This window comes from Dasypus novemcinctus, chromosome 4 (genome assembly GCF_030445035.2).
Source record: "Dasypus novemcinctus isolate mDasNov1 chromosome 4, mDasNov1.1.hap2, whole genome shotgun sequence".
Taxonomy (NCBI): Eukaryota; Metazoa; Chordata; class Mammalia; order Cingulata; family Dasypodidae; genus Dasypus; species Dasypus novemcinctus.
The window spans coordinates 77,740,595-77,766,262 of NC_080676.1; the positions used below are offsets into that span (position 1 = coordinate 77,740,595).

A 25,668-nucleotide genomic window follows, 5' to 3' on the forward strand; every position below is an offset into this window, starting at 1 on the left:
ACATACCTTCTCTATTTTACAAGTTTCTTCTAATATTAGATGAACACTTTTATTTTAATGTATATAAAAGTGCTTTGTAAACAGTAAAACAAGTCAATGTATGGTATTGTGGTGGTGATAATTTTCAAAACCAAACTCTCCACATTTCCACCAAAAATAGCTGTTACTCCTAACTTTCATGTTTCTCTCAAGGCCATCACGAAGCCTGGAAACCTCATTTATCAGTATAGCTGCATCTGTCTGCCGTCCCACATCTCTCTTTACTTATAATAGTCTTTAATATTATTCTCTTAGTATTTCTCCATCTCTGTCATCTCAAACTTCCTTACTACCACCCTCTTGTTCAGGGCCTTATTACACTTTTCACTATATTGTAATAATCCTCTGTGTCAATGTCAGGCCCTCCCACCTTTCCCTTCCCACGTCTCCACACTTTTCTACATAGCCCTGTATTTCTTTTTAGTGGTTATATGTGCCATGGAGTTACTTCATCTTAATTTAGTAAATGTTTTTCTAGTTTCGGGAACTACGTTGTTTATATTTGTAATTGTTATGTTGTAGTGGACATTTTTGTGTATATGTATATATATATGTAATATATCTGTATATATTTATAGATTATGATGAATTATTTCATTAGAGCAAAAACTCCTATAACAGAGTTACTGGAATAATGTATGGTTCTTTGGGACTTCTGGTTCATTTTCTAAGTTGTTTCCCAAAAGGATAATTCCAATTTATGTGCCACTGACAACAAAGTATATCATGAATGTATTGTAGCTTTTCATAGTCTAGTAAAACTTAAAATACTTAAAAACTTAAAATTTTTAAAATGCAATTTGTGCCTTTTCATACATGTGGAATCCAGGAACTCCAAGTCTGTGAAGATTTGGTACCTTGCAATCTAGGTAAACTTGTATTTTTGTTTATAGGCTGGTATATTAGTTCCCTTGGGCTGCCGTAACAAATTAACACAAACTTGATGGCTTAAGACAACAGAAATTTATTCCCTCCTAATTCTGGAGGCCAGAAGTCTGAAACCAAGGACTTGGTAGGGTCAGTTCCTTCTGCAGATTCCTCTCTGAAAAAGGAAGCCAAGGTTGATTTTTTTTAAGTCTTCTTTAAAAGCAAGCCTTTTGTTTAGACCACCACAAGGTCTTTTTTTTTTTAAAGATTTATTTATTTATTTTATTTCTCTCCCCGCCCCCACCACCCCAGTTGTCTGTTCTCTGTGTCTATTTGCTGTGTGTTCTTCTTTGTCAGCTTCTGTTGTTGTCAGCGGCACAGGAATCTGTGTTTCTTTTTGTTGCATCATCTTGTGTCAGCTCTCTGTGTGTGTGGCACCATTCCTGGGCAGGCTGCACTTTTTTTCGCGCTGGGCGGCTCTCCTTACAGGGTGCACTCCTTGCGCATGGGGCTCCCTTATGTGGGGACACCCCTGCGTGGCACGGCACTCCTTGTGCGCATCAGCACTGTACATGGGCCAGCTCCACGTGGGTCAAGGAGGCCCGGGGTTTGAACCGCGGACCTCCCATGTGGTAGACGGACGCCCTAACCACTGGGTCAAGTCCGCTTCCCCACCACAAGGTCTTTGATGAGTTTCTCTGCCATCCCTCCTCTTTTTACCAGAAAGTTTAGAAGAAAGTTGGGTGGTAGGAAAATTTGGATTATTTAGGATATGACCTTTCCTTAATATATATACATATGTATTTTTTAAGGTATCAGGGCTGGGGATTAAACCCAGGACTTTGTATGTGGGAAGCCAGCACTTGACCACTGAGCCACATTGGCTCTCCTGAATTGGTTTTTCATTTGTTTGGACCTCCCATATGGGAAGCAGTTGCTCAACTGCTTGAGCTACATCTGCTCCCCTTAGTTTTTTTAATTAAGTGATTACAGATTAGGTAAACAAAATAAGAGTTTAGTTGTTTTTGAGATTCATAAATTTATGTTTCAGGGGTCAGTGTAAAAACCCCTTGGGGATTACATCATGCCCCTCACAAAAGGCTTGTTCAGGTCCCAACACCTGGCCCTTGAGTATGAACCCATTTGTAAACAAGATCTTTGAAGTTATTAGCTAAGGCACGCCCAAACTGAATGAGGGTGGGCCTTAATCCAATATGGCGGAAGTCCTTATCAGCTAAGGAAATTTGATGTGGGAAAAAAAAGCCACTGAAAGAATCCAGAAGTCACCGATACCTGGAAAAGACATTGACATGTGCATTTCCATGTGACAGAAAAGCCGAGGTTTGCTGGCATCCAGCCTCTGAATGCCATTGTCTCCCAGGAGAAAGCATCACCTTTCTGAGGCCTCAGTTTTGGACTTCATTCTTCAAAGCTGTGAGCCAATAAATTCCCATCATTTAAGACAACCCATTGTATCATATTTGTTTTAGTATCTGGGAAACTAAGCTTCTCCATAAAAGCTTTTCATCCTAAAACATCTTTAAAGAGAAATTTACATTTTTACTTAACTTTTACTATCCTATCCAGTATTAACATTCTATGATTCTGTAAAATTTATATGTTTTTACTCAGTAAGTCACTGTACAGCTAATTTAAACACAGTGTTTAGTTTAAACATATGAATAGTTGAGAACAAGGATTAATATTGATTGCCATTGTAGTACAACTTTTATCTTTTTAAATGCTACAATAAAAATATTTTTCCCCTTCCAAGTTGACTGCTATATTAATTCTGTCATGCGCCTCTTTTTGCTAGTATGATATAGCAAGAATTGTTGCTGACTCCAGCAACTCAAGTTGTTTTAAAGTAGTTCCCATCAGCATTTCTTGCATAATCCTTTATTTAGGAAGTAATATATTTTTAAAAATTGTGTCTTTCTAAATTTGAAGAAGTAGTTGGAAAGCCTTTTTTTAAATCACTAAAGCTTCATTTTTTACTTTGAAAATTGTAAATATTTACCAAATTTAGACATCTAATATTTAATATGAGAAAAATCATTAAAGAATTACCGTCATTTGAAGCCAAGTATTTATTTAAGTGGTAATAAATGAAGTGTAAATGCAGTGTGGTTTTACTGAAAGTTTTGATATAATAGAAACAAGATTGGCTATTTTTCTTCATATTATATGAAATAAATTTTATACTTATTTATTGCTCTATTTATTTTTCTCCTTAGCTAAACATGTCAAACCTTTTACACCAGAGAAAGCAAAAGAAATTATATTGTCTTTACAACAACCTGCAGTCTTCTGTAACATGGTTTTTGATTGGCCAGCACGACACTGGAATGCCAAACACCTTTCTGAGGTCCTTCATGGAAAGCAGATACGATTCAGAATGGGAATGAAAAGCACAGATACAGGTAGGACTATACGTAATCATAATAATAATGTCTCATCATTAGCATTCCCACATTCTCAGCAGTGTTTTCTTATCGCTAGAGAATCCTTTTTTTCTAATCTTTTGAAATAGTTGGCGTACAGAGATGAAAATTTTATTGGAAGTTTTGGAAGGACATTTCATCCTAAGATTGTTTTCGCTTTTGTCTTTCTAGACTAAAGAGTCTATAGTTTATAACCACATTCAAATATATCTGTACATTGCTAGGCATTATTGTGTTTTCTGTGACCATGATAGATACATAGTAAATATTTATAGATATATTTGAAATATTTGTTAATGTGCTATGATTTTTATTTCCATGTGACTTAGAAAGACCAATCCTGATATGATACTTCCATTTTTGCTCATGTGGAATGTGTCTTAATGTGTGTCCTCAGGCACTATTTATAGTGCTTGGTCTTGGTTCTAATTTTATCCCTCTGTTTTATCAGCTGCCTGACCTGTATTTGCATTGCACAAACATGAAACATGTAAAGCTGTTTTTTCCATTTTCTTAAGCAATTAGATTTTGCCTGCTTCCTTTTTTTCCCTGAAGACATGTGATATTGCAATTTTTTGCCTTATAGTCAGATAAAGCAATTACTGTTAACCCAGAAACTTAATGTAAAGGAAAGAAACAGTTCTGTTTCTAATCTAAAGGAGTGCATAATCTAAAGATTGTCTGGCTTCAACATATATATTTAACTTATATTTAAATATGGAAAAGTTTGGTAGTCTAGGAATTCAGTCTTTTAAGCATTGCAGTGAAGTTGCTCTATGAATATCTACTAAGAACCCATGAGGAACTAGAAAATTACCCAGCTTCCCAGCTTCCTTTCTAGCTTCTCCAAGCTTCTTTTTCTCCTATTGGTCTTTTATCTCATAGAATTATTCAGTGTTTGGTGGCTAAAAACCTGCCCCCACCCCATACTCTTTCCATGGCAGGTATAACAAGATTAATATACTTGAAACTCAGCCTCTCATTCAAATCATAGGCTGAAATATTTATATATTTTAAAGTTAAATTAGACCAGCAGTAACATAAAAATCAGCTTATGCTTTTTCCTTGATTTTAGTCAAATAAGTCTGCCACTCACTGCAATGTCTGTTAAAAGCTAACTTGGAGAGAAATAGGAATTGTAAGTTTTTCACATTCTGATTAGACCACAAATACACTACTACTACTAATAGCTACCAATTTGTAGACAGCTGTTGTGTCAGGCCCTGTTCTGAGTGCTTTGCATGTTATAACTCTCTTAATCTTCTTAAAACCCTCTGAGGGCAGCATTATTATTATCCCTTTTTATAGATGAGACTCAGTAATTTGATATTTCCAAGTTAATACTTAGGCATAAAAGAAAAGGAAAATGAAAGAATTCTCTGCAGTTGAGAGAAACTATTCTGGGTTTTTAGTAAAGATGATAATTTGTTCTTTTTGTATTGAGTTAAATTCAAATAACATAAAGTTCACCATTTTATCCATTTTAAAATGTATAATTCAGTGGATTTTGGGATATTCACCATATTGTGTATAATCACTCTCTAATTCCAGAATATCTTCATTACCCCCAAAAGAAGCCCAAACCTGTTAGCAACCACTCCTCATTCCCCCCTCCTTCCAGCTACTGGCAACCACAATCTACTTTCAATCTCTGTGAATTTGCCTCCTCCAGATAGTTCATATAGTGGAATCATAAAATATTTGTCCTTTTGTGTCTGGCTTCTTTCACTCAAGATTATATTTTCAAGGTTTATCCATGTTATACTGTGTATCAGATCTTCATTTCTTTTTATGACTGAATAGTATTCCATCATTGGATATACCACATTCTGTTTATCCATTCACGTGCCTATTATCAATTATGCTGCTTTGAACATTGGTGTGCACATATCTGTTTCAAATCCTGCTCTGTAAGTCATGGAGTATATACCTGTGGTGGTTTAAAACTGTACGTACCCCAGAAAAGCATGTTCTTAAAGTTAATCTATTCCTGTAGGTGTAGAACCATTGTAAGTAGAATCTTTTGATGAGGTTTCCTTCAGTTAAGGAGTGACCCACCTCATTCAGGATAGGTCTTAATCTTCTTACTGGACTCCTTTATAAACAGGGATAAATGCAGAGAGGGGAAGCTGTGAAAGCAAGAAGATGAAAGCAATAAAACCCAGAAGAGAAGAGAGAGACCAGCAGATGCCACCATGTTGCTTGCCATGTGACAGAGGAATCAAGGACATCATGATCCTTGAACACATAATATTTTCACATACATTTTCTGAGAATAAGAATATTCACTTATGTAACCACCTTAAGTACAGTTGTCAAGTTAAAAAACTTTGATATAAAGCTTATAGTCTATATTCCAATTTTTTCATGTTTAATAATGGGATTGTGGGCCTTTTCTCCATTATTAGATCCAGTCCAGGATCAAATATGTATCACATTTAAGGGTCATTGTCTCGAGTCTCTTTTTCTTTTTTTTTTTTTTTTAAAGATTTATTTTTATTTATTTAATTCCCCCCCTCCCCCCATTGTCGGTTCTCTGTGTCTATTTGCTGCGTCTTGTTTCTTTGCCCTCTTCTGTTGTCGTCAGCGGCACGGGAAGTGTGGGCGGCACCATTCCTGGGCAGGCTGCACTTTCTTTCACTCTGGGCGGCTCTCCTTACGGGTGCACTCCTTGCGCGTGGGGCTCCCCTACGTGGGGGACACCCCTGTGTGGCAGGGCACTCCTTGTGCGCATCAGCACTGCACATGGGCCAGCTCCACACGGGTCAAGGAGGCCCGGGGTTTGAACCGCGGACCTCCCATGTGGTAGACGGACGCCCTAACCACTGGGCCAAGTCCATTTCCCTCTTTTTCTTTTTTTGTTAATTGTGGAAACATATAACTTTCCCATCTCGACCACTCCTAAACATACACTTCAGAAGGATTAATCACATTCACAATGTTGTGCTGCCCTCACCACCATCCATTACCAGAACTTGCCTATCATCACAAACAGAAACCCGGGACCTGTTAACACATTAACTCCCCATTCCCCAACCCCCAACCCTTGGTAACGTGTATTCTACTTTCTGTCTTTATGAATGTGCATGTTCCAGTTATTTCATGTAAGTGGGATCATAGAATATGTCTCCCATTTTGTCTGACTTGTTTTACTCAACATAATGTCATCAGGGTTCATCCATGTTTTATCAGGTATCAAACTTTATTCCTTTTTATGGCTGAATAATATTCCATTATAGGGATATACCACATTTTATTTACCCATTCATCAGTTTGATGGGCATTTGGGTTGTTTCTACCTTTTGGCTATTGTGATTATCATCACTATAAGAGCACTTTGGTATACTAATATCTGTCCAAATCCCTCCTTTCAATTATTTTGGGTATGTACCTAGAAATGGGATTGCCAGGTCCTTACGGTAGTTCTTTGTTTAACTTTTTGAGGAACCACTGAGCTGTTTTCCACAGTGGCTGCATCATTTTACATTTCTACCAGCAATGCATGAGAGATCCAATTTCTCCACGTATTCTCCAACACTCATTATTTCCCATTTTAAAAATAATAACCATCCTAGTGGGTAAGTGTTTTAAAATTGAACTTACGTTAATTTCTCTGCCTGCTTTTTTTTTTTTTTAAGATTTATTTATTTTATTTTTCTCCCTTCCCCTCCTCCCACCCTGCTGATTTTACTGCCTGTGTTGTCTTCTCATTTCCTCTTTTTGATTCACTGGGATTTGATCCTGGAAACTCCTGATGTAGAGAGAGGTTCCCTGTCAATTGCATGATGTCAGTTCCTCCTTTCTGCTGCCTGTCACCTTGACTCTCCCCTTGTCTCTTTTGGTGCGTCATCATCTTGCTGGGTGACTCACTTGTGCGGACACTGGCTCACCACGTGGGCATTCATTTACCACGTGGGCACTCACGCTCACCAGCTCATCACACATGCACTGGCTCCCCACATGGGCACGCTCTCTTCTTTTTCACCAGGAGGCCCCAGGGATTGAACCCAGGTCCTCCCATAAGGTAGGCAGAAGCTCTATCACTTGAGCCATATCTACTTCCCTCTGCCTGCTTTTTTTATTTCATATTTTCTGAACAGTTTCTTTTGATATTTAAAGAGGACTTTTAAATGACTAATATTCCATTGTGACAATATCATATTTATTATAATTTCTCCTATTTTGATTATTTGCTTGTAAGTTTTAAATTTATAGATAAGACTGAAGTGAACACCTTTGAAAATAAACCTTGTCTAAGTTTCTGATTATTTCCCTATGATGGACCCCTAGAAGGAGAATTATTGGGTCAAAGGGTATGAAAATTATCGTCACTGATAGCACTATCCAGGAAGCTACTTACATTAGAAACTCCTCAGTCATTCTGATTGCCTGTCTTGTGACTCAGTGACTTACCTCTTAAATATCTAGCACCTACCTGCTTCTCTCCACCTCTGCAGCCATTCTTTAGTCCAGGTTATCCTTATCTCCCTCACCTCCATAGTTATCTCATGCGAATCTCTCTGCAGCCCCTTGCCCTCCCCATCTAGACCAGTTTCTTCATACTGAAACCAGAGGCTTTTAAAAAATATTTCTCTGCCTAAAACCCTTAAATGGCTTCCCATTTACCCTTAGGCTAAATCAAGAAAAAGTTTTTTCTAAGGTAGAGGGCTCCACATGCTTCATCAGCTTTATCTTTCTCCCTTAGTTCAGGCCAAACAGGCATTTTTTTAGTTTCTCTATTTCCCAGGACATGCATCTTTCTACCTCAGGGCCTTTGCATACATAGGTCCCCTGTGTCTGGCCTTTCTTCTTTCTCTTCCCATTTTCCCCTTCCTCCAGCTTTATCTCATCAATTCCTCTTCTTCAGATCTCAGCTCAAATGTTATTTTCTCATGGGAGTCTTTTCTGACCCCACCTTCCTCTTCTAAGCCCCAAATCAGGTGTGACTATTAAATGATCTCAGAGTAGCTTGTATGTCTTAGTAACACTTAGCACAATTATCATCACATAATTAGTTACATAATTAATTGTTTAAATTATTTCTTCCCCCTCAAGAAGTTACCGGTCTCATCATGGACTGAGCACCTAATAGGTCTTCAGATGTTTGTGGAGTGAAAGATTGAAAGACTTTTGATATATGTGGCTAGATGCCTCAGAAATGTTTTTCAGAACATGTGAGAATTACTATTTTGCCACTCCTTTGTCAAAACTGAGGTTTTTCTTTCTTTTGTAATCTTGTGAAAAAATTGTTTCTCATTCTAACGAACATTTCTTTGCTGAAAATGCTTTCATCTGTTAATTAGTTATTTGTATTTTTTTCCTTTTAGTTGTGTATTATTTGCCTGTTTCCTATTGGGGTTTTCAGTTTTTTGTTTTTTTTTATTAACTAAACTCCTTATGTATTCATCATACTGTATTCATTGCTAGTATATTTCCCAGTTTATTGTTTGCCTTTTGATTTTGCTTCATATTTTTACATTTTATATAACCAAATAAGATAGTGATATTTTATTAATATTTTTATTCTCATTGATATTACCCTTAGAAATTCCTCCTCTACCCTGAGAATACTTAATATTCACTAATATTGTCTTATAATAGTTTTATGATTTCTTTTTTACTTTTTATTTAATTTTCTATTTAATTGTGTATATGATGTACATTTATTTTTCTCCAAATAGTTAAGTTGGAAATACCAATGCCTTTAATTCCAGTACCATTTACCAAATAATCCTTTTTTTCCCTACTTACTTTAAAAACTACCTTTATTATTTTACTATATTCCTATACACACACACACACACACACCAACACACCAACATCTGTTTCCGAGCTACATATTGAGCTATCAATTTTTTAAAATTAATTAATTTATTTATTTCTCTCCCCTTCCCCCCCAATTGTCTGCTTTTTGTGTCTATTCGCTGCGTGGTCTTCTGTGACTGCTTCTATCCTTATCAGCAGCACCAGAAATCTGTGTCTCTTTTTCTTGCTTCATCTTGTTGTGTCAGCTCTCATTGTGTGCGGCGCCATTCTTGGGCAGGCTGCACTTTCTTTCACGCTGGGTGGCTCTCCTTACGGGGCACACTTCTTGCACGTGGGGCTCCTCTACGCGGGAGACAACCCTGCATGGCAGGGCACTCCTTGTGTGCATCAGCACTGCATGTGGGCCAGCTCCACATGGGTCAAGGAGGCCTGGGGTTTGAACTGCGGACCTTGCATGTGGTAGGCAGATGCCCTATCCATTGGGCCAAGTCCGCTTCTCTGGAATAACCTTTTAAAATCTATTTTAACACTGAAATATTTTAATATTTGAAATGACAATTTATCCTCCCTTAATACTCTTCTTTCTCAGTATTTCCTTAAAAGTACTGAATCTTATCCCTCCTAATGAATCTTCAGATTACTTTCTGTAAGTGCCCACTTTTAAAAAATCCTCCTGAAATTTTAAATGAAAATTCTTTAATTTCTATAAGAATTTGCAATGAATTCACATTATTATATATTATTATATATAATATATTGTCACATTGTCCTACACAGGAACATGTCTTTACTTACCAAGTCTATTTTGTCTTTCAATGTTATAAGATTTGTAGTTTTCATATACGTCCCCAAATATCTTAAAATATTATAAATTTCTATAGCTATTATGAAAGAGTAGTTTAGACTATTTCATTTTTCTAGCTTTTATACTTGTGATTGGCACATAAATAAAAGCCTTTTTTTTTTTAGGTTTATCTTGTAATCAGCCACCTATTAGTCTGTATAGATTTTTTGTTTTCTTTTTATATAGGCCTTATGCTCTTGGAAGTGATGATAGCTTTGTTCCTTTCCTAATAACTGTATTTCTAGAATTTTTCTAGAATGGTGTGAAATAATACTATTAATTGGCATTATATAGCTTTGAAAATAATGTGTTCTTTAGTTTATTTTAGGAAGCAGATAAGAAGAATCAGATAGATCTTTGAAATCATTTTGTATCAAATTTATTTGCCAAGATATGTGCTCAGTGGTAATGCTGTACCTCAGCAGGCAGTAATTTCACAAACAGTTATAGAAATAACCCAAACATATATAAGTAGGGAATTAGAGTAATTATCAGGGTCTCATTTAGTCCTCACAGGCCATGCTGTGTTTCTTGTTTGTAAAATGATGAATTATAACAAAATAGAGAAATATTCCCTTTCCTGCTATGCAAAAAAAATATTCTAGGACTCCTTTTTACTGAGAGCAAGCTCAATTATATACTACTGCCTAATTCTGAACTCAGCTGAGTTTCGTTTTGACCTATCACTTTTGACAGTAAGTGGGGTGAAAGTTCCGGTTAACTGAGGCTACTTCAGCATTAAATAAAAGAACAATGATGATAAAGTTAGAAAGGAAATAATTCCATCCATAAAGTAAACCAGGAAAACAATTGTACAACCCAGAAAGAAATTGTCACAATAAACAGAACAGTACCTTTGGTGCTACTGCTACCATTATAAAGAGGGAAAAGGTTCTATTTTGAAATCACTATGTGAATTAAAAGGTCTGTCATTTCCTTTCATTCCATTCATTGTAATTTTCCCAGCAGTAACATTTCTCATAGGTAATTTTTACGTCATGGTTTTAGATATTCATTTTTTAAAGTGCAGCACTTTCCATGACAGAAAATGAAGTCTCCTGATGAGGCCAGGGTCTGAGAGCTGCAGTGCGCCTGTACCTGTGATAACTGGCCTTAACTGAAAAGTCCTGTTCAGTCCATCTCCAGGGCAAGTACCTCAATTCATGGCTTTAGTGTTGGGTTAGTTGGATTGAATTCTCTGAAGTGAAATCTCACAAGAACAGGCATATCTTCTTCTATTGTGCTTTACAGGTACTGCTTTTTTTTTTTTACAACCCTGCATTGAGCAAGTCTGTACACACCATTTTTCCAATAGCATGTACTCACTTTGTGTTTCTGTCACATTTTCGCAATTCTCTCAGTATTTCAAACTTTTTCATTATTATTGTATCTGTTACAGTCATCTGTGATCAGTTATCGTTGATGTTACCATTTTAGTTGTTTTGGGACACCACGAACAGTGCCAATATAAGATGGTGAACTTCATCCGTAAATGTTATGCACAGGCCAGGATTCCCTAATCTTTCTCTCTCTCCTTGGGCCTCCCTATTCCCTTTGGCACAACAATATTGAAATTAGGCTAGTTAATAATCCTGCAGTGGTCTCTAAGTGTTCGAGGTGAAAGGAAGAGTCAAAGGTCTCTCATTTTAAATAAAAAACTAGAAAGGATTAAGCTTAGTGAAGAAAATGTGTCAAAAGCTAGGCCTTTTGTGCCAAAGACTTAACCAAGGTGTGAATGCAAAAGAAATGTTCTTGAAGGAAATTAGAAGTGCCAATGAACACAAAAATGTTAACACAAAACAACCTTATTGCTAATATGGAGAAAGTTTTAATGGTCTGGATAGAAGATCGAACCAGCTACAGAATTCCCTTAAGCCAAAGCCTAATCCAGAGCAAGATCCTAACTCTCTTCATTTCTCTAAAGGCTGAGAGAGGTGAGGAAGCTGCAGAAGAAAAGTTTGAAGCTAGCAGATGTTGGTTCATGAGGTTTAAGAAGAGAAGCCACCTCCATTATTTAAAAGTACAAGATGAAGCAGCAAGTGCTGATGGAGAAACTGCAGCAGTTTACCCAAAAGTCCTACTAAGAGCATTGATGAAGGTTACTACACTAAAAAACAGCCTTTCAATATAGACAGAACAGCCTTCTTTGGAAGAAGATGCCATCTAGGACTTCCATAGCTAGAGAGAAGTCAATGTCTGGCTTCCCAGTTTCAAAGGACAGCTGACTCTTGTTATAGGCTAATGCCCTGGAGACTTTAAGTTAAACCCAGTGCTCATTTACCATTCTGAAAATTCTAGGGCCCTTAAGAATGATGCTAAATCTACTCTGCCTGTGCTCTGTAAATGGAACAGCGAAGCCTCGATGACAGCACATCTATTTACAACATGTTTTGCTGAATATTTTATGCCCACTGTTGAGAACTACTGCTAAGAAAAAAGAGTCCTTTCAAAATATTATTGCTTATTGATAATGCATCTGGTCACCCAAGAATTCTGATAGAGATGTATGAGTTTAATGTTGTTTTCATAACTGCTAATATAACATCCATTCTCCAGCACATGGTCATGTAGTAATTTCAACTTTCCAGTCTTATATAGTGATAGTCATTCCTCTGATGGATCCAGGGAAAGTCAATTGAAAACCTTCTGGGAAGGAGTTGCCGTTCTAGATGCCATTAAGAACATTCTTGACTCATGGGAGGAGGTCAGAATGTCAACATTAACAGGAAGAAGTTGCTTCCATCCCTCACGGATGACTTTGAGAGAATCAAGACCTCAATAGAGGAAGTAACTGCAAATGTTGTGGAAATAACAAGAGAACTAGAATTAGAAGTGGAGCCTGAAGATTTGACTAAGTTGCTGCAATCTTGATAAAACTTTAATGGATGAGGAATTGTTTCTTAAAAATGAGCAAAGACAGTGGTTTTTCTTCTTCTTCCCCTCCCCCTCCTCTGCTCTGCTGTTTTTGCTGTCTGTGTCCATTCGCTGTGTGATCTGTATCTATTTCTCTTTTTGTCTTCTCATCTTTCTCTTCTAGCATTCACCAGGATTCAATCCTGGGGACCTCTGATGTGGAGAGACGATCCCTGTCAATTGTGCCACTTCAGTTCCTGGATTCTGCTGTGCCTCACCTTGACTCTCCCCTTCGCCTCTCTTTTGTTGTGTCATCATCTTGCTGCATGACTCACTTGCATAGGCACTGGCTCACCACACGGGCACTCAGCTTGCCTTGTGGGCACTGGCTTATGGCGCAGGCATGCTTTCTCTTCTTTTTTACCAGGAGGTCCCAGGGATTGAACTGTCCTCCCATATGGTAAGCGGAGGCCCTATCACTTGAGCCACATCCACTTCCCAATGGTGGTTTCTTGAGATAGAATCTACTGCTGGTGAACATTGTTGAAATGACAACAAAGGATTTAGACAATTAAATTAACTTAACTGATAAAGCAGTGGCAGGGTTTGAGAAGATTGAAAGAAATTCTACTGTGAGTAAAATGCTATCAAACAGTATCGCATGCTACAGAGAAATCTTCATGAAAGAAAGAGTTGAATGATGTAGCACTTCACTGTTGCTTATTTGAAGAAATTGCCACAGCCACCCCAGCTTTCAGCTGATCAGCCAGAAGTCAGCTTTGAGGCAAGACCCTCCACCAGTAAAACAGTTACAGCTTGCTGAAGCACAGATGATGGTCCATGTTTTTTAGCAATAAAATATTTTTAAATTAAGGTTTTGTACATTTTTTAGACATAATGCTATTGCAGTTACCAGACTACTGTATAGTATAAATATAACTTTTATATGTACTGGGAAACAAAAATTCCTGTGATTTGCTTTAATGGGGCAGTCACTTTATCACAGTGGTATGGAGCCCCAACTACAATATCTCCGAGATATACCTGTACTTTATGATTTCTTCAGGCTTAGAATGGAGTTTACTGAAATGATTCAGGAATTCAATTTCCCAATATCATGCAGCTGTCTTGCCATATGGATTTTTGTTGAAATTAAACTCTGAGTATTACTATTCTGTTATGGTAAAATCTTGATAATGTTGATAATATTAAGAGCTTATATTTATTTTAGCTTACTGCATGCCAGGCAGTATTCTAAGTCTTTCACAAAAATTGTTAAATTTAAGTAGTTAGTGAATGTACAGAGTTTTATCTTTTACATAAATATAACCTACTAGAGTTACCTGCTTCTCAGAGTCAGACGAGGTACTGATAAAGTACCTCTCCCCTTTTCCATCTCTCTGCTCTTCTGGGGTTTTAGGAAAAAGAGAAGGGGAGAAATGGTTAGGATACTCCAAAGCAGTTCAGGCAGAAATGGAGGGAAAAAGTAAAAGCTGTCAAAAGAAGAGTTAGAATTCCCTTTTCATCTTACTAATTCAGTTAATTTATAAAAGACTCTAACCATACTAAATGATTTACAAGCATTAAATCTGTATCCCTCTTGAAAAGATTTCATGCTTTACAGAGGGATTATAATTAGATTTCTTCAATATCAACTTCTCTATATGTCTTTAAAATATTCTGTTAGTTGCAAAAAAAAGTTCATTTCATCACTGTTTTAGAAGAACAGGTCTTGTACAGATGAGTCAACCCATAATAATCAGCCACTGTGCACAGATAATAGAACTTCTCTTAAAGCTTCCTCTCATCTCTGGTGGTCTTTGCCTTATCCTAAGCATCTGGCGCATTTAAAGACATACCACAAAATTTTGCATTTGTTTATGTTGCCTCAAATTCTCTTTTATTCTCATTAGAGCTTTATTTACTTTTGTCTAAATATATCCTTAGCCCAAGAGTTTTGTCTTATTTCTTTTATGTACCAACAAGCCTGAGCTTAGTGCTAGCTACCAATTAGATGCTTAATATATGATTCTAAAAAAAAAAGTTAATAAATAAATGAACACTTTCAATTGCCATTATCCACTTAATGATTCTGAGACACTGTGTATAATATATGTGCGACACAAAGAAAATTTTTCAAAAGACATTATTTTTGTTGTTGCTTTTTTATGTAAAGCAACAGTTCTCTGACCTTTTGGTTCAGGACCCCTTTATACTCTTATAAATTGAGCACCCAATGAGTTTTCATTGATATGGGTTATATTTAGTGATACTTACCATAGTAGAAATCAAAACTGAGACATTTTAAAACCCAAGAATACAAACACATATTCCACTAACTTTCAGGGCAGTGACATCAGCTCATGTCATGTAGCTTCTGGAAAACTCTACTGCATCATGAGCTAAAGAGAGTGAAAAAGGCAAATAATTTCTTAATATTTTTGTGAAAGTAACATTAAACTCACAGACGCCCTAAAAGTTCTCAAAGAATTGATAAACTAAAGAATTCCACTAGATTACAAGGTCAAGCATAGTACAGATAGTCTTTAATCTTACGAATAAAATAGTATTTTCTACTTTTATGTTTAATCATGACTGTTGTAAGGTGAATGGTTCTAATTATCTAGCAAGAACAAAATTAATTTAATTTTAATGTTAAACAATGGTTAACATTTTTTATTTTAAAATTAACTTCCTTGGGAAAAAACTATTTGGAAATTGTGTTCAGTATGCATTTTTCAAGTTATATTCTCTTACGTTGCAGTTCCTCAGTTTGAAACTACATGTAGCTATGTAGAAGCCACACTTGAAGAATTTCTAACCTGGAACTGTGACCAATCTTGTGTTTCTGGACCATTTAGAGATTATGATCATTCCCAATTCTGGGCTTATGCTGACTATAAATATTTTGTCCATCTATTTGAAGACAAGACAGATATATTTCAGGTAAGTCATTGCATTACTTTTAATCTTGTTTATAATTTGCAATTGAGAAAAGATCATGAATTAGAATTTCCCTGTTACGTTTTTTCTTTCTTGCCTTTTTCTCTCATAAATAATTACCATGAGTCTTGAGTATTTTCCCACATAAGCCAAAAGATTTGTCTCCCTCAAAAGAAGGCAACAATTTGCTCTCACACACATGAGCAGCCTTCTTATCAATGGTTTCCTACTTGCCAAACTTCCTGCACACTGCTTTACCTTTCTTTAAACAGAGTCTGACCTGGTTTGGAGTATATATAAAAAGCATAGATTGTGTATAAAACTTCATTGCTTTCTGACTCACATGCATGTTCTTATTCTATCAGTGAGGCAGATAGTGGCACAAAGCTAATTACGTGAAAAAGAATTCCTAGGGCTGTGACCCAGCTCAGCCCGGCTCAGAGGATTTAGTAGTACAGCTGCTTTCTCTGTGAAACAGTGTTGGGCACCCAGTGTGTGACAGGGAGCCCAATAGTACCGGGGGAGGGGAGTAACTTGCAGAACTAAGAATGTGGAAGTTCCTTGCCATTTGTTAATATAACTGACTACAGTGGTTTGCCAGCTACAATATCCTCTTCTCTCTTTTTTTCTTTTTTTTTTTTTCTTGTTTTCTTTCCTCTTCTCTTTTAACTGCCAGTTTTTTTGTGAAGTGATTTTGCAAAACTCCCTGCTTTGGTTTCCCAGTGTGTCTGAGGCCTGAGGCAAGAATGGGAGTGTCTCCATAAACTGGATAAGTCCTTCTTGAGTCCTTCATCCTGCCCCAGTCCTCTGTGGAGAGAAATAGTTGGCCATTGCTATTGGCTATTCAGTCTTTGCTTCTCTCCTCCTGCCCATCACACCAGCCCCTCCGGACCTTTCTCTCATGTAGGTTAATATTCCTTTGACTCCTGAGTAGTTTTCCATTCAGTCTATATTATTGTTTTTCTCTTTAAGTCAAGGTACAGATGCTGATGTTTACATAGTTACTATAATACAACCACCAATACTTTGTAGCTTTCCATTATAAATTAAGTAAATAATTTCACTTTTTATAAAAGGAAAAATAAATTTTGCCCATCACTGTTAGTTGAGAATTTTTATGGCAATGTGTCAGCTTTGAAAGCATTCAGTAAATGTTTTCTGAATCCAAACTCCTTACCAAACTTACTCATTTTTAAGTAATTTTAATTTTGAGGTATGTATCCTTTTATCTCTTAACAGTTGTGATTTTCAACCCTGGAACTTATAGATTTCATAGTTAATTTTTATAGTAGTATTTTATATTTCTTATAATGCCCTCTATGGATTAGAATAGTATTTTTTTACTCCATACTTCAGGTAAAGGAAATGCATAATAATAATATTCATCAAGTACTTACCTTGTACTTGACACTTTCTAAGTACTTTACATTGATATTGGTTCATTTAATCCTCACAGTAATCCTATGAGTTAATAATAATTTATCTCCATTAGGAAAGTGATGCACAGAGAGGTTAAGTAAGCCTTGCCCAAGATAACTCTAATGGGATAATCCAGATGGTCTGCCTCCTGAGCTTATTTTTTTCTTCATAGATAATGCATTGTTTATTTTCATATATTATCAAGAAAATTTCTGGAAAAGTTGTATTCTTACCACAAAATTAATAATTCATTATTAATTCAAATTAATGGAATTCCTAAAACATTATTCACTAGTAAAATAAAAGAAAAATAATATTTAAAGGTTTTGTGCCCTTTGATAACAGGCAAAAACCTGTTGTAACCAACTACTCCTGCTTTACCAGTAAGAGACAGAAGTCAATGAATTAAGCAAGCAATATTTACTTCTGTTAATGCAATGTACACTTGTTCTCATACTTAATACAGTTAGTTTGTATAAATGAGATTAATCTCATTTACATTTTAAGCAGTAAACTCACCTCTTGGCCCACATGTCATGTAGTAGGTAATAGAATTAGGAGTTTTATTGTTCCCTAGACCTTTTAAAATTTCTGCTTTCTTGTACTGTGTCCATATCTGCAGGAGAAAAGCACTTCATGTTATTTAATTGAAGATTAATAATGCATAATACAGTTCTTGAAGGTAGGAAACTAAGGCACTCTTACTGAATGGGATGAGGAGAGGAATCTATAGCTGCTTGGGAAATGAATTAATCTATATCTTAGTACAAAGACTAATTTTTCTATTTTAAAAGCTATAAATAATTATGAAAACTTTAAGAATTAAAAAACCTACAACAGTTACTATTTTTCTACTTAGTATCATTAGGTTTACTTACTATGTTGATTGCACTAACTGGTCACGTGCAGTTTTAAAGTAAAAAAAAAAAGGTTCTTGCATGCACCAGCAGAAACATCTACAAGGAAATATTTTTACTGTTTACTAATAAAACCAAGGCCAGAGGTATATTCTACAAGCAAATAATGTACTTAATTACATTGGTTATAGCTAAAACTGCTTTGGTTAAAGGAGACCCAATGTAAGTTTACAAGGTCTCACAAATAGTGTGGCTAGAAACCTAGGCCAGGAATACAAAAGCTATTCAGTTTCATCATTTAGAAAATTAAGGTAGTGGGTCTTTAATGGTTTTTCAAATAATCCTTTGTGAAGCCCTAAAGTATTTATGGAGGAGGTGTTTTGGAGAAACTAGTGCAAATGTTCAATTGAATCAGAGCTACTCTATGTTTCTCTGAAAAAAAATTTTTTTTTAATATTTGGGCATCTATGTAATATTTCATTTGTAGAAAGTGTTGGGTTGATTTTCTTAAAGCTTGGGAAACATGGTTCTGTATGAATTCTAGGGTTCTTCCCACTGCTAGAAATTTTGATTCCAAGTGCTATGAAGAAACATTGGTAAGAAACTAGTGTTGTTTTGGAGAATTTTTTGACTCTGCAGCAGGTGCCTGTTTCTGGAGGAAGGCTAGTCTATATCCTCAGTCTTGAAGACACACAATCATAGTCTGTATCTGTCCTACATGCACAGCATATATGTTCTTTTTGAAAATATGCTATAGAGGCACTTGGCTGGAAAGTAATTCTTTTGTATTAGTCTAATTTTATAAAGGAATCACACAGTTATTAATATAACAGCACATGATTTTTTCAGTGTATTTTGAATGAATAAATTTAATATTTTAAATTTAAATGTTATAGTGAGGTTTAGAATATCAAAAAAATTGAAATAGCTATGAAATAATCTTTGGCTCAACATGAAAAAGAAATAACATGGCCCCATCTTTCTCACCTATGTTTACCATATAGTTTTAGTACTAGGTTATGAAAACCAAAGGGGTGATTGTAATTTTTCAGGTATGGAAAATATTGTCATCAGCAGTATTTGAAAGGTTAGAATTGACTGCAAAAACTGACAAAATGGATTGATTTACTCATGCAAAAAATATATTAGGCAGAACTGAAAAAAATGAAATTTTTCTGATTGAGTTCATTTTTCTGCACTTGAACCATTTCTTCAAATAGCTTGATATGAGGAAAGTATGGGCAAAGATAAAAATGGAAGGGCCTTATCTCCCAAAATGATCTTGTGGAAGTACAAGAGGATGGCTCAGTTTATAAACGTTACTAATTTCATTAAGCAAAGATTCTCTATAGATTCTTTGGTCCAGTTAATTATAATAGTAGTATTTTTTTTAAAGATTTATTTTATTTATTTCTCTCCCCACCCCCACCCCAGTTGTCTGTTCTCTGTGTCCATTCGCTGCGTTTTCTTCTTTGTCTGCTTCTTTGTTGTCAGTGGCATGGGAATCTGTGTTTCTTTTTGTTGCATCATCTTGTTGTGTCAGCTCTCCGTGTGTGCAGCGCCGTTCTTGGGCAGGCTGTGCTTTCTTCACGCTGGGCGGCTCTCCTTACGGGGTACACATCTTGTGCATGGGGCTCCCCTACGCGGGGGGGGCACCCCTGCATGGCACGGCACTCCTTGTGCGCATCAGCACTGCACATGGGCCAGCTCCACACGGGTCAAGGAGGCCCAGGGTTTGAACCGTGGACCTCCCATGTGGTAGGCAGATGCCCTACCCACTGGGCCAAGTCTGCTTCCCATAACAATAGTAATTTAATGTAATAATAATGGTAAAATAAAAATTTCCTCCCTGTTTAGAGAGTCACATTACAAGGCATTCCTTCCAGAACTGAGTTATTTTCCATAATATTTAGGATGACTCAAAAGGGTAAAACATTCTAAAGACAAAGCTATGATATATACTTCTTCAAAAGTAAGGTATATCAGAGTTACAGGTTTTTTAGTATTCTGGGAATTAGAAATTCAAATGTAGTGGGTTCTGCTTTTAAAATGGTATGACTACGGGATTGGATGTAGCTCAAGTGGTTGAGCACCTGCTTCTCATGTACAATCCCTGGTACCTCCTAAAATATGTATATATAGCAAGTTTATAAAATGGGGAGCAATAGATTTTTCAAGATTTAGTTCAAAAAAGTATATGAAAAGATAAGTTTTTGTGAACACTTTTTATAATTTATTTATTGTTAAATTGTATATATATATATGTCCTTAAAACAGAATTTTTAACACTGAGTACCTTCTGCTAAAATGTATAATTAAAACTTGATGTGGGAAAGTTTGGGAGGGGGAGGGAGTGAGGCATATGGGAATCCCTTATGTTTTTCATATAACATTTATGTGTTCTAAAGCTCCTTTAAAAATTAAAAAAAAAAAAAAAAAAAAGACCCTTACCGTAGAATATTACTGTGAGGGGGAATAAGTTGGGGAGTTGGGGGAGGGTTAGAGGAAGGAGCAGGTGAACTCAGGGATTTGCAGGTCTGTGGTTAAAACTATAATGGTGGGACTATTCTTTTTGCAAATATGGCAGGGGAGGATTATGATGCAGGACGCCAGGTGTGGGGTGATATGTGGGATCGGATACACCTGGGGCAAACCTCTATGGAATAGGAAAGTGTTCATCTTGTCACAGTGAGTTATTTCAATGGATGGAGACCCACATAATAAACAAGAAAATATTAAGCTCAAAAACAAACAAAAAGGAGAGTGGATTCAGCTCAACGGATAGAGTATCCGCCTACTACATGGGAGGTCCAGGATTCAAACCCAGGACCTCCTGACCCATGTGATGAGCTGGCCCATGCGCAGTGCTGATGTGTGCAAGGAGTGCCGTGCCAAGCAGGGACGCAGGGGTGTCCCCTGTGTAGGGGCGCCCCACGCGCAAGGAGTGCACCCATAAGGAGAGCCACCCAGCACAAAAAAAGTGCAGGCTGCTCAGGAGTGGCACCGCACACACAGAGGGCTGATGCAACAAGATGACGCAACAAAAAGACATAGATTCCTGGTGCTGCTGACAAGAACACAAGCAGACAACAGAACACACAGCGAATGGACAGAGAGAGCAGACATCTGGGGGCGGGGAGGAAGAGGGGAAAGAAATAAATAAAAACAAACAAACAAAAAACCTTATAGCCTCCTGAGCTTTGACTACTGCACTCTCAAGCTTTGACTATCGTCAAAGACAACTTTGCCTGCAAAGGATTCGAATACATTCAGTTCTGTGGGGACTCGGCATCTAGCATTAAGGACTTCCACCTATGCTGAGTCGAGGCTCACTCTGCCTTGGATGAGACTCATGATCTGACTCTATCAGTTTTTTCCCAGTCCATTCATCCATTTGTGTCATCCATTAAATATAAATATAAAAAGCAGCCTTTTAGTAATGTGTCCCTGGAATTTTAATTGAGCCCTAATAAAAGCTGATACTTCTTAACTGATTAAGATTTCTGTCAGCCCTTATTCTGGCTTTTAATTCTTTGAATAGACAAATCTGCTCTGAACAACAAAGTCCATTAAGGGTATATCATCTCTTACCTCAAAATTTTCTGCACTGAGCCTTGTTATATCACAGGTACCTAAGTTGTGGTTTTACTTTTGCCACTGTAATTCATTTAGCCACCAAGTCTTGTTACCTAATTGTTTTGAGATTTCTTACATCTGTCAAAATGATGGATAAACATTAAGATGAATAAATTTTTAAAATATTTACCTATTCATTTAAAAATAATGAACTGTTACATGTCAACATAAGTAACATTTTTATGAAAAAACATTTTCATAACATTTTTTAGAGTTTAGTTAGAAGAGAGTGGCATTGTTTTGCATATTTTTTATGAGTCTGGCTTAATAGAAGACAGCAGGATTTCATTTAAACTTTGCAATTCATTGTATTGTTTGAAATATATGAAGAAAATTTTGCTTCACATAGATATGCAGTTGGTCTTTGGGGTTCTTCAGAGAACATTTTAACTTAAAACCCTGACTTTACCCTTATCATACTTATGTGACTTCTAGCTAACCAACTGAGAAGTTTGACGATCTTGATAAGAATTTCTTACCTCTCTTCAACCTTCTACAAGTTTTATAAGATTTTACCTATAGCTTCTACTTGTTGTTTCCATCTATTATCCCTTTTCTTCCACAAATTACATTAATGTTAGCTACCTAGCATTCAGTTAATTGGAAGTGAGTTTAATGATTAAACCCATGCTAGACTCTTCAGATCCTTCCAGAATTGGTATTCTTCCCCCAGGCTGCCACATTTTGCATTTACTTAATTATGTCAGTGGTAAATATATACTACTGTATATACTGTTGGTGACAGCTTAAAGTTCTTTTATGAATCCCCAAAAGTGAAAGATTACATTTTTAACTAATCCATTCCTGTGGGTGCCCCTTTTGATTGGGCTACATCAGTGAAGCATGACTCAGTTTGAGTCTCCACTATCTTTCTGGGTCTGATATAAAAGGAGACACAGAAAGAGGGAGACACAGGAAAAGGAAGCTACCATTTTTATCCGGCTATGTGAGAGGGAGGATTCCAGTTCACCTATAGCTGCAGAAAGGCAGAAAAACCCCAAAAGACTGGAAGAGGAGGTCCAGAAAGAGACAAGCCCTATGTCTGGTTGCCCACAGCTGAGCTCTGGGAGATGGTAGATTCCTGGCATGAAGGCAGAAACCTTGGCAGAGATGGCCCACCATCTTGATTCACCACATGGCAACATGCCAGGATCAACAGTAGCTGACTTTGATGAAAAAGCATCTCTGATTGTGCCTTGATTGGGACATTTCATGGCCTCAGAACTGTAAGCTTTTACCTCCAAATAAATCACTTTTTAAAAAGTCAACACATTTCTGATACTTTCCTTGGCAGTCCTGTGACAAACTAAAACACTGATAAACAGTAAATATGCTGATATGATTAAAAAACATAAACCCTTAAAAGTGGCCTAAAATTATGATTTATGACACTTAACTGGCTTTTATGTATGGCAATGAAATTGTGTCATGATTTTTTTACTTAAATATCATGTCATTGACTAATCTAAGTAAAGCATTTATTTTGAACATTATGTTCTCTACTTCCTAAGGAAGATAAAGAATTTGTGACAACAGCATAAAATTCCTTTTTCTCTGACACAGGTAAGAATGACAGGTCTTACCTTTTGTATTTATCAATAGGTTTCATTGTAATTGAAACTATAAAGAGTCAACATACAGCAAAAGAGATTTTGGGGAGCAGGTGTGGCTCAAGCAGTTGGATTCCCACCTCCCACATAGGATGTCCCAGGTTTGGTTTCCAGTGCCTCCTGGAGAAAGAAAAATGAAAAGCAAAACAAATGAAAAAGCCAACTCAGGGAAGCCAGTGTGGCTCAGTGGTTGAGCACTGGCTTCCCACATACAAAGTCCCAGGTACCTCAGAAAAACAAAGGAGAGAGATTTTGCCCCAAGAATGTTTCCCACATAGATTGCATTTCATGTTGTGATTTAGATTGGCTACTTAGAGTCAGGAACACTGTTAAGTTATCAGAACCCAGAAACTGAAAAATGCAGTAAGTGGTAAATTAGTTCTAAGTTGTTATGGACTTTATCACATAGTTATGAGAGTGTGTTGAAATCGAGGCAGGTGATATGGTAATGATTGAAGAGGTCTGATGGCCAAGTGATGTTCTCTGATACAGCAAACTGGAAGTATGAATTTGGGTGTTTATCCAGCCTATAGTTAAAGAGTTTCTTTTCTGTTTATATTTACCTAAGGAACATATTTAGGTACTTGCAAATTTATAATGCCTATTTAAGGGGCTGTTTGAAATTTAAATTGAAGTGTTTATCCTTTATAAGTTTTGCCTATAATTATAATTAATAGTATTGTTTTAACATTTCATCTTTGTTATTTTGACCAATGTTAGTTTTTTCTTATATTTTATTCAATTATCAGTTTATTACAAAATTTTGTGTATTCAATCAGTTATCCATATTTATAATATAGGCTCAGAAAATTAATAGAATAAGACTCTTTTTAATGTGATTGACTGATGCAAATTAACTCTTATCACAGGTATGATATAGGTAAAAGAACAAATATTGGTGAATTGGGTGTTCTCAGAGCATTCTATATGAGCTATCATCAGCTCCTTTAGCCTATCTCAGCCTTAGATTTCTTATCTATGAATTAGAGATGAAAGAAGTAATGAGGATGTAAAAATATTCTTTAAATATTTTGCCAAGTAATATATCATCTTTTAGGACAAACAACTTAAGAATGAATTACTTTTGGTTATTGGTTATAACATAGACCAAAAGAGTGTCTTATCAGTTTTTCTTCAGTTCTTTGATTAAAGTAATAAAAAATTATGGAGGATCTGATTATTTGTACAGCATTTTGCAAGTGATGTTTTTTCTGCAACTGTCTTCATTTCCTAGCTGCTAAAACATATACCACATGTGGGAGCTGATGTGGCTCAGTGGTTGAGTGCTAGCTTCTCACATACAAGGTCCTGGGTTCAATCCCTGGCCCTGGTACCTAAAAAAAAATTACACTCTCACACACCATATAAAGAGTTGGCTTAATAACTGAAATTTCTTGGCTCATGGTTTCAGAGACTAGAGGTCTGCTTCCTCTTAGAGTCTCTCCTGACTGACCAGCAAATATTTGAGGTTCCATGACTGTTCTATCACATGGCAATGCACATGGCAGCATCTTTTTCTTTTGGGTTCCATTGACTTCCAGCTTCTGGCTGCTCCTCATGGCTTCTATCTCCATCTGACTTTTCACTCTGCTTATAAAGGACTTCAGTAATCCGGATAAAAGGCCATCCTGATTCAGTTGGGCCAAGCCTTAACTGACATAACATGTTGAAGAGAGCTCATTTACAATGGGTCCACACCCACCAGGATGTGGAAGAAGAGCAAGAACATGTCCAGACTGGGGTGCACACTTCAAACCCACAAAGGAAACTATTATTTTAATTGCTAATTGGAGCAGACTTAGGAGCTACTTGAATACAGGATTTAAGAAACATCTAGTTACTTAGTAGTTTACAATTTTCAAGCATTTGCTGTGTTCACTGTGCTAGTTACTTGAGATACCAACTTGATTAAAATAAAAGACTTGGCTCTCACAGCACTTTACAGTCCAACGAAGAAACCAAGCCTTATGATAGAAGTGTATAAAATGTGGTTAGGGTTCAATTTCTGTTTCATCATTTTAACATATAAATGTAGTGATAGTTGTAGAACGTAATGCATAGTCAAGAACATTGAAGCTTATAACTTGTCTTGAATGTTTTTTACTTCAACTAGATTTTTAGAGTCTTTTGTATTTAAGGTGTTGGGAATATATTATTAAGGAACTATGGAATATTGATTCTCATTTATTATGCATATCTAAACGAATCCAGTTTCAAAATATTGTGTCAGCAGAAAATAAATCAGTGGTTGCTTAGTTCTGGGGAGGAAGGGAGATTGCCTGCACAGGCGCAAGAAGCAACTTTTGGGGTAATGGAAATATTCTGTATCTTGATCAATGTGGTGGTTATACAGGTATGTGCATTTGTCAAAACTTGTACCATACTCTAAT

General features: G+C 36.4%; 1 protein-coding gene across 2 annotated transcripts in view; it reads left to right on the top strand.

Moving 5' to 3' along the window:
* The window catches only part of HSPBAP1 (HSPB1 associated protein 1), a 94,073-nt gene that overhangs the window by 28,932 nt on the left and 39,473 nt on the right, over positions 1-25,668 (top strand). For both annotated transcript variants that reach the window (XM_004467151.5, XM_058295687.2), the window contains 2 exons: positions 3,144-3,329; positions 15,578-15,759. In XM_004467151.5, the coding sequence (XP_004467208.1) occupies positions 3,144-3,329; positions 15,578-15,759 (368 nt within the window). The remainder of the gene's footprint in view (positions 1-3,143; positions 3,330-15,577; positions 15,760-25,668) is intronic.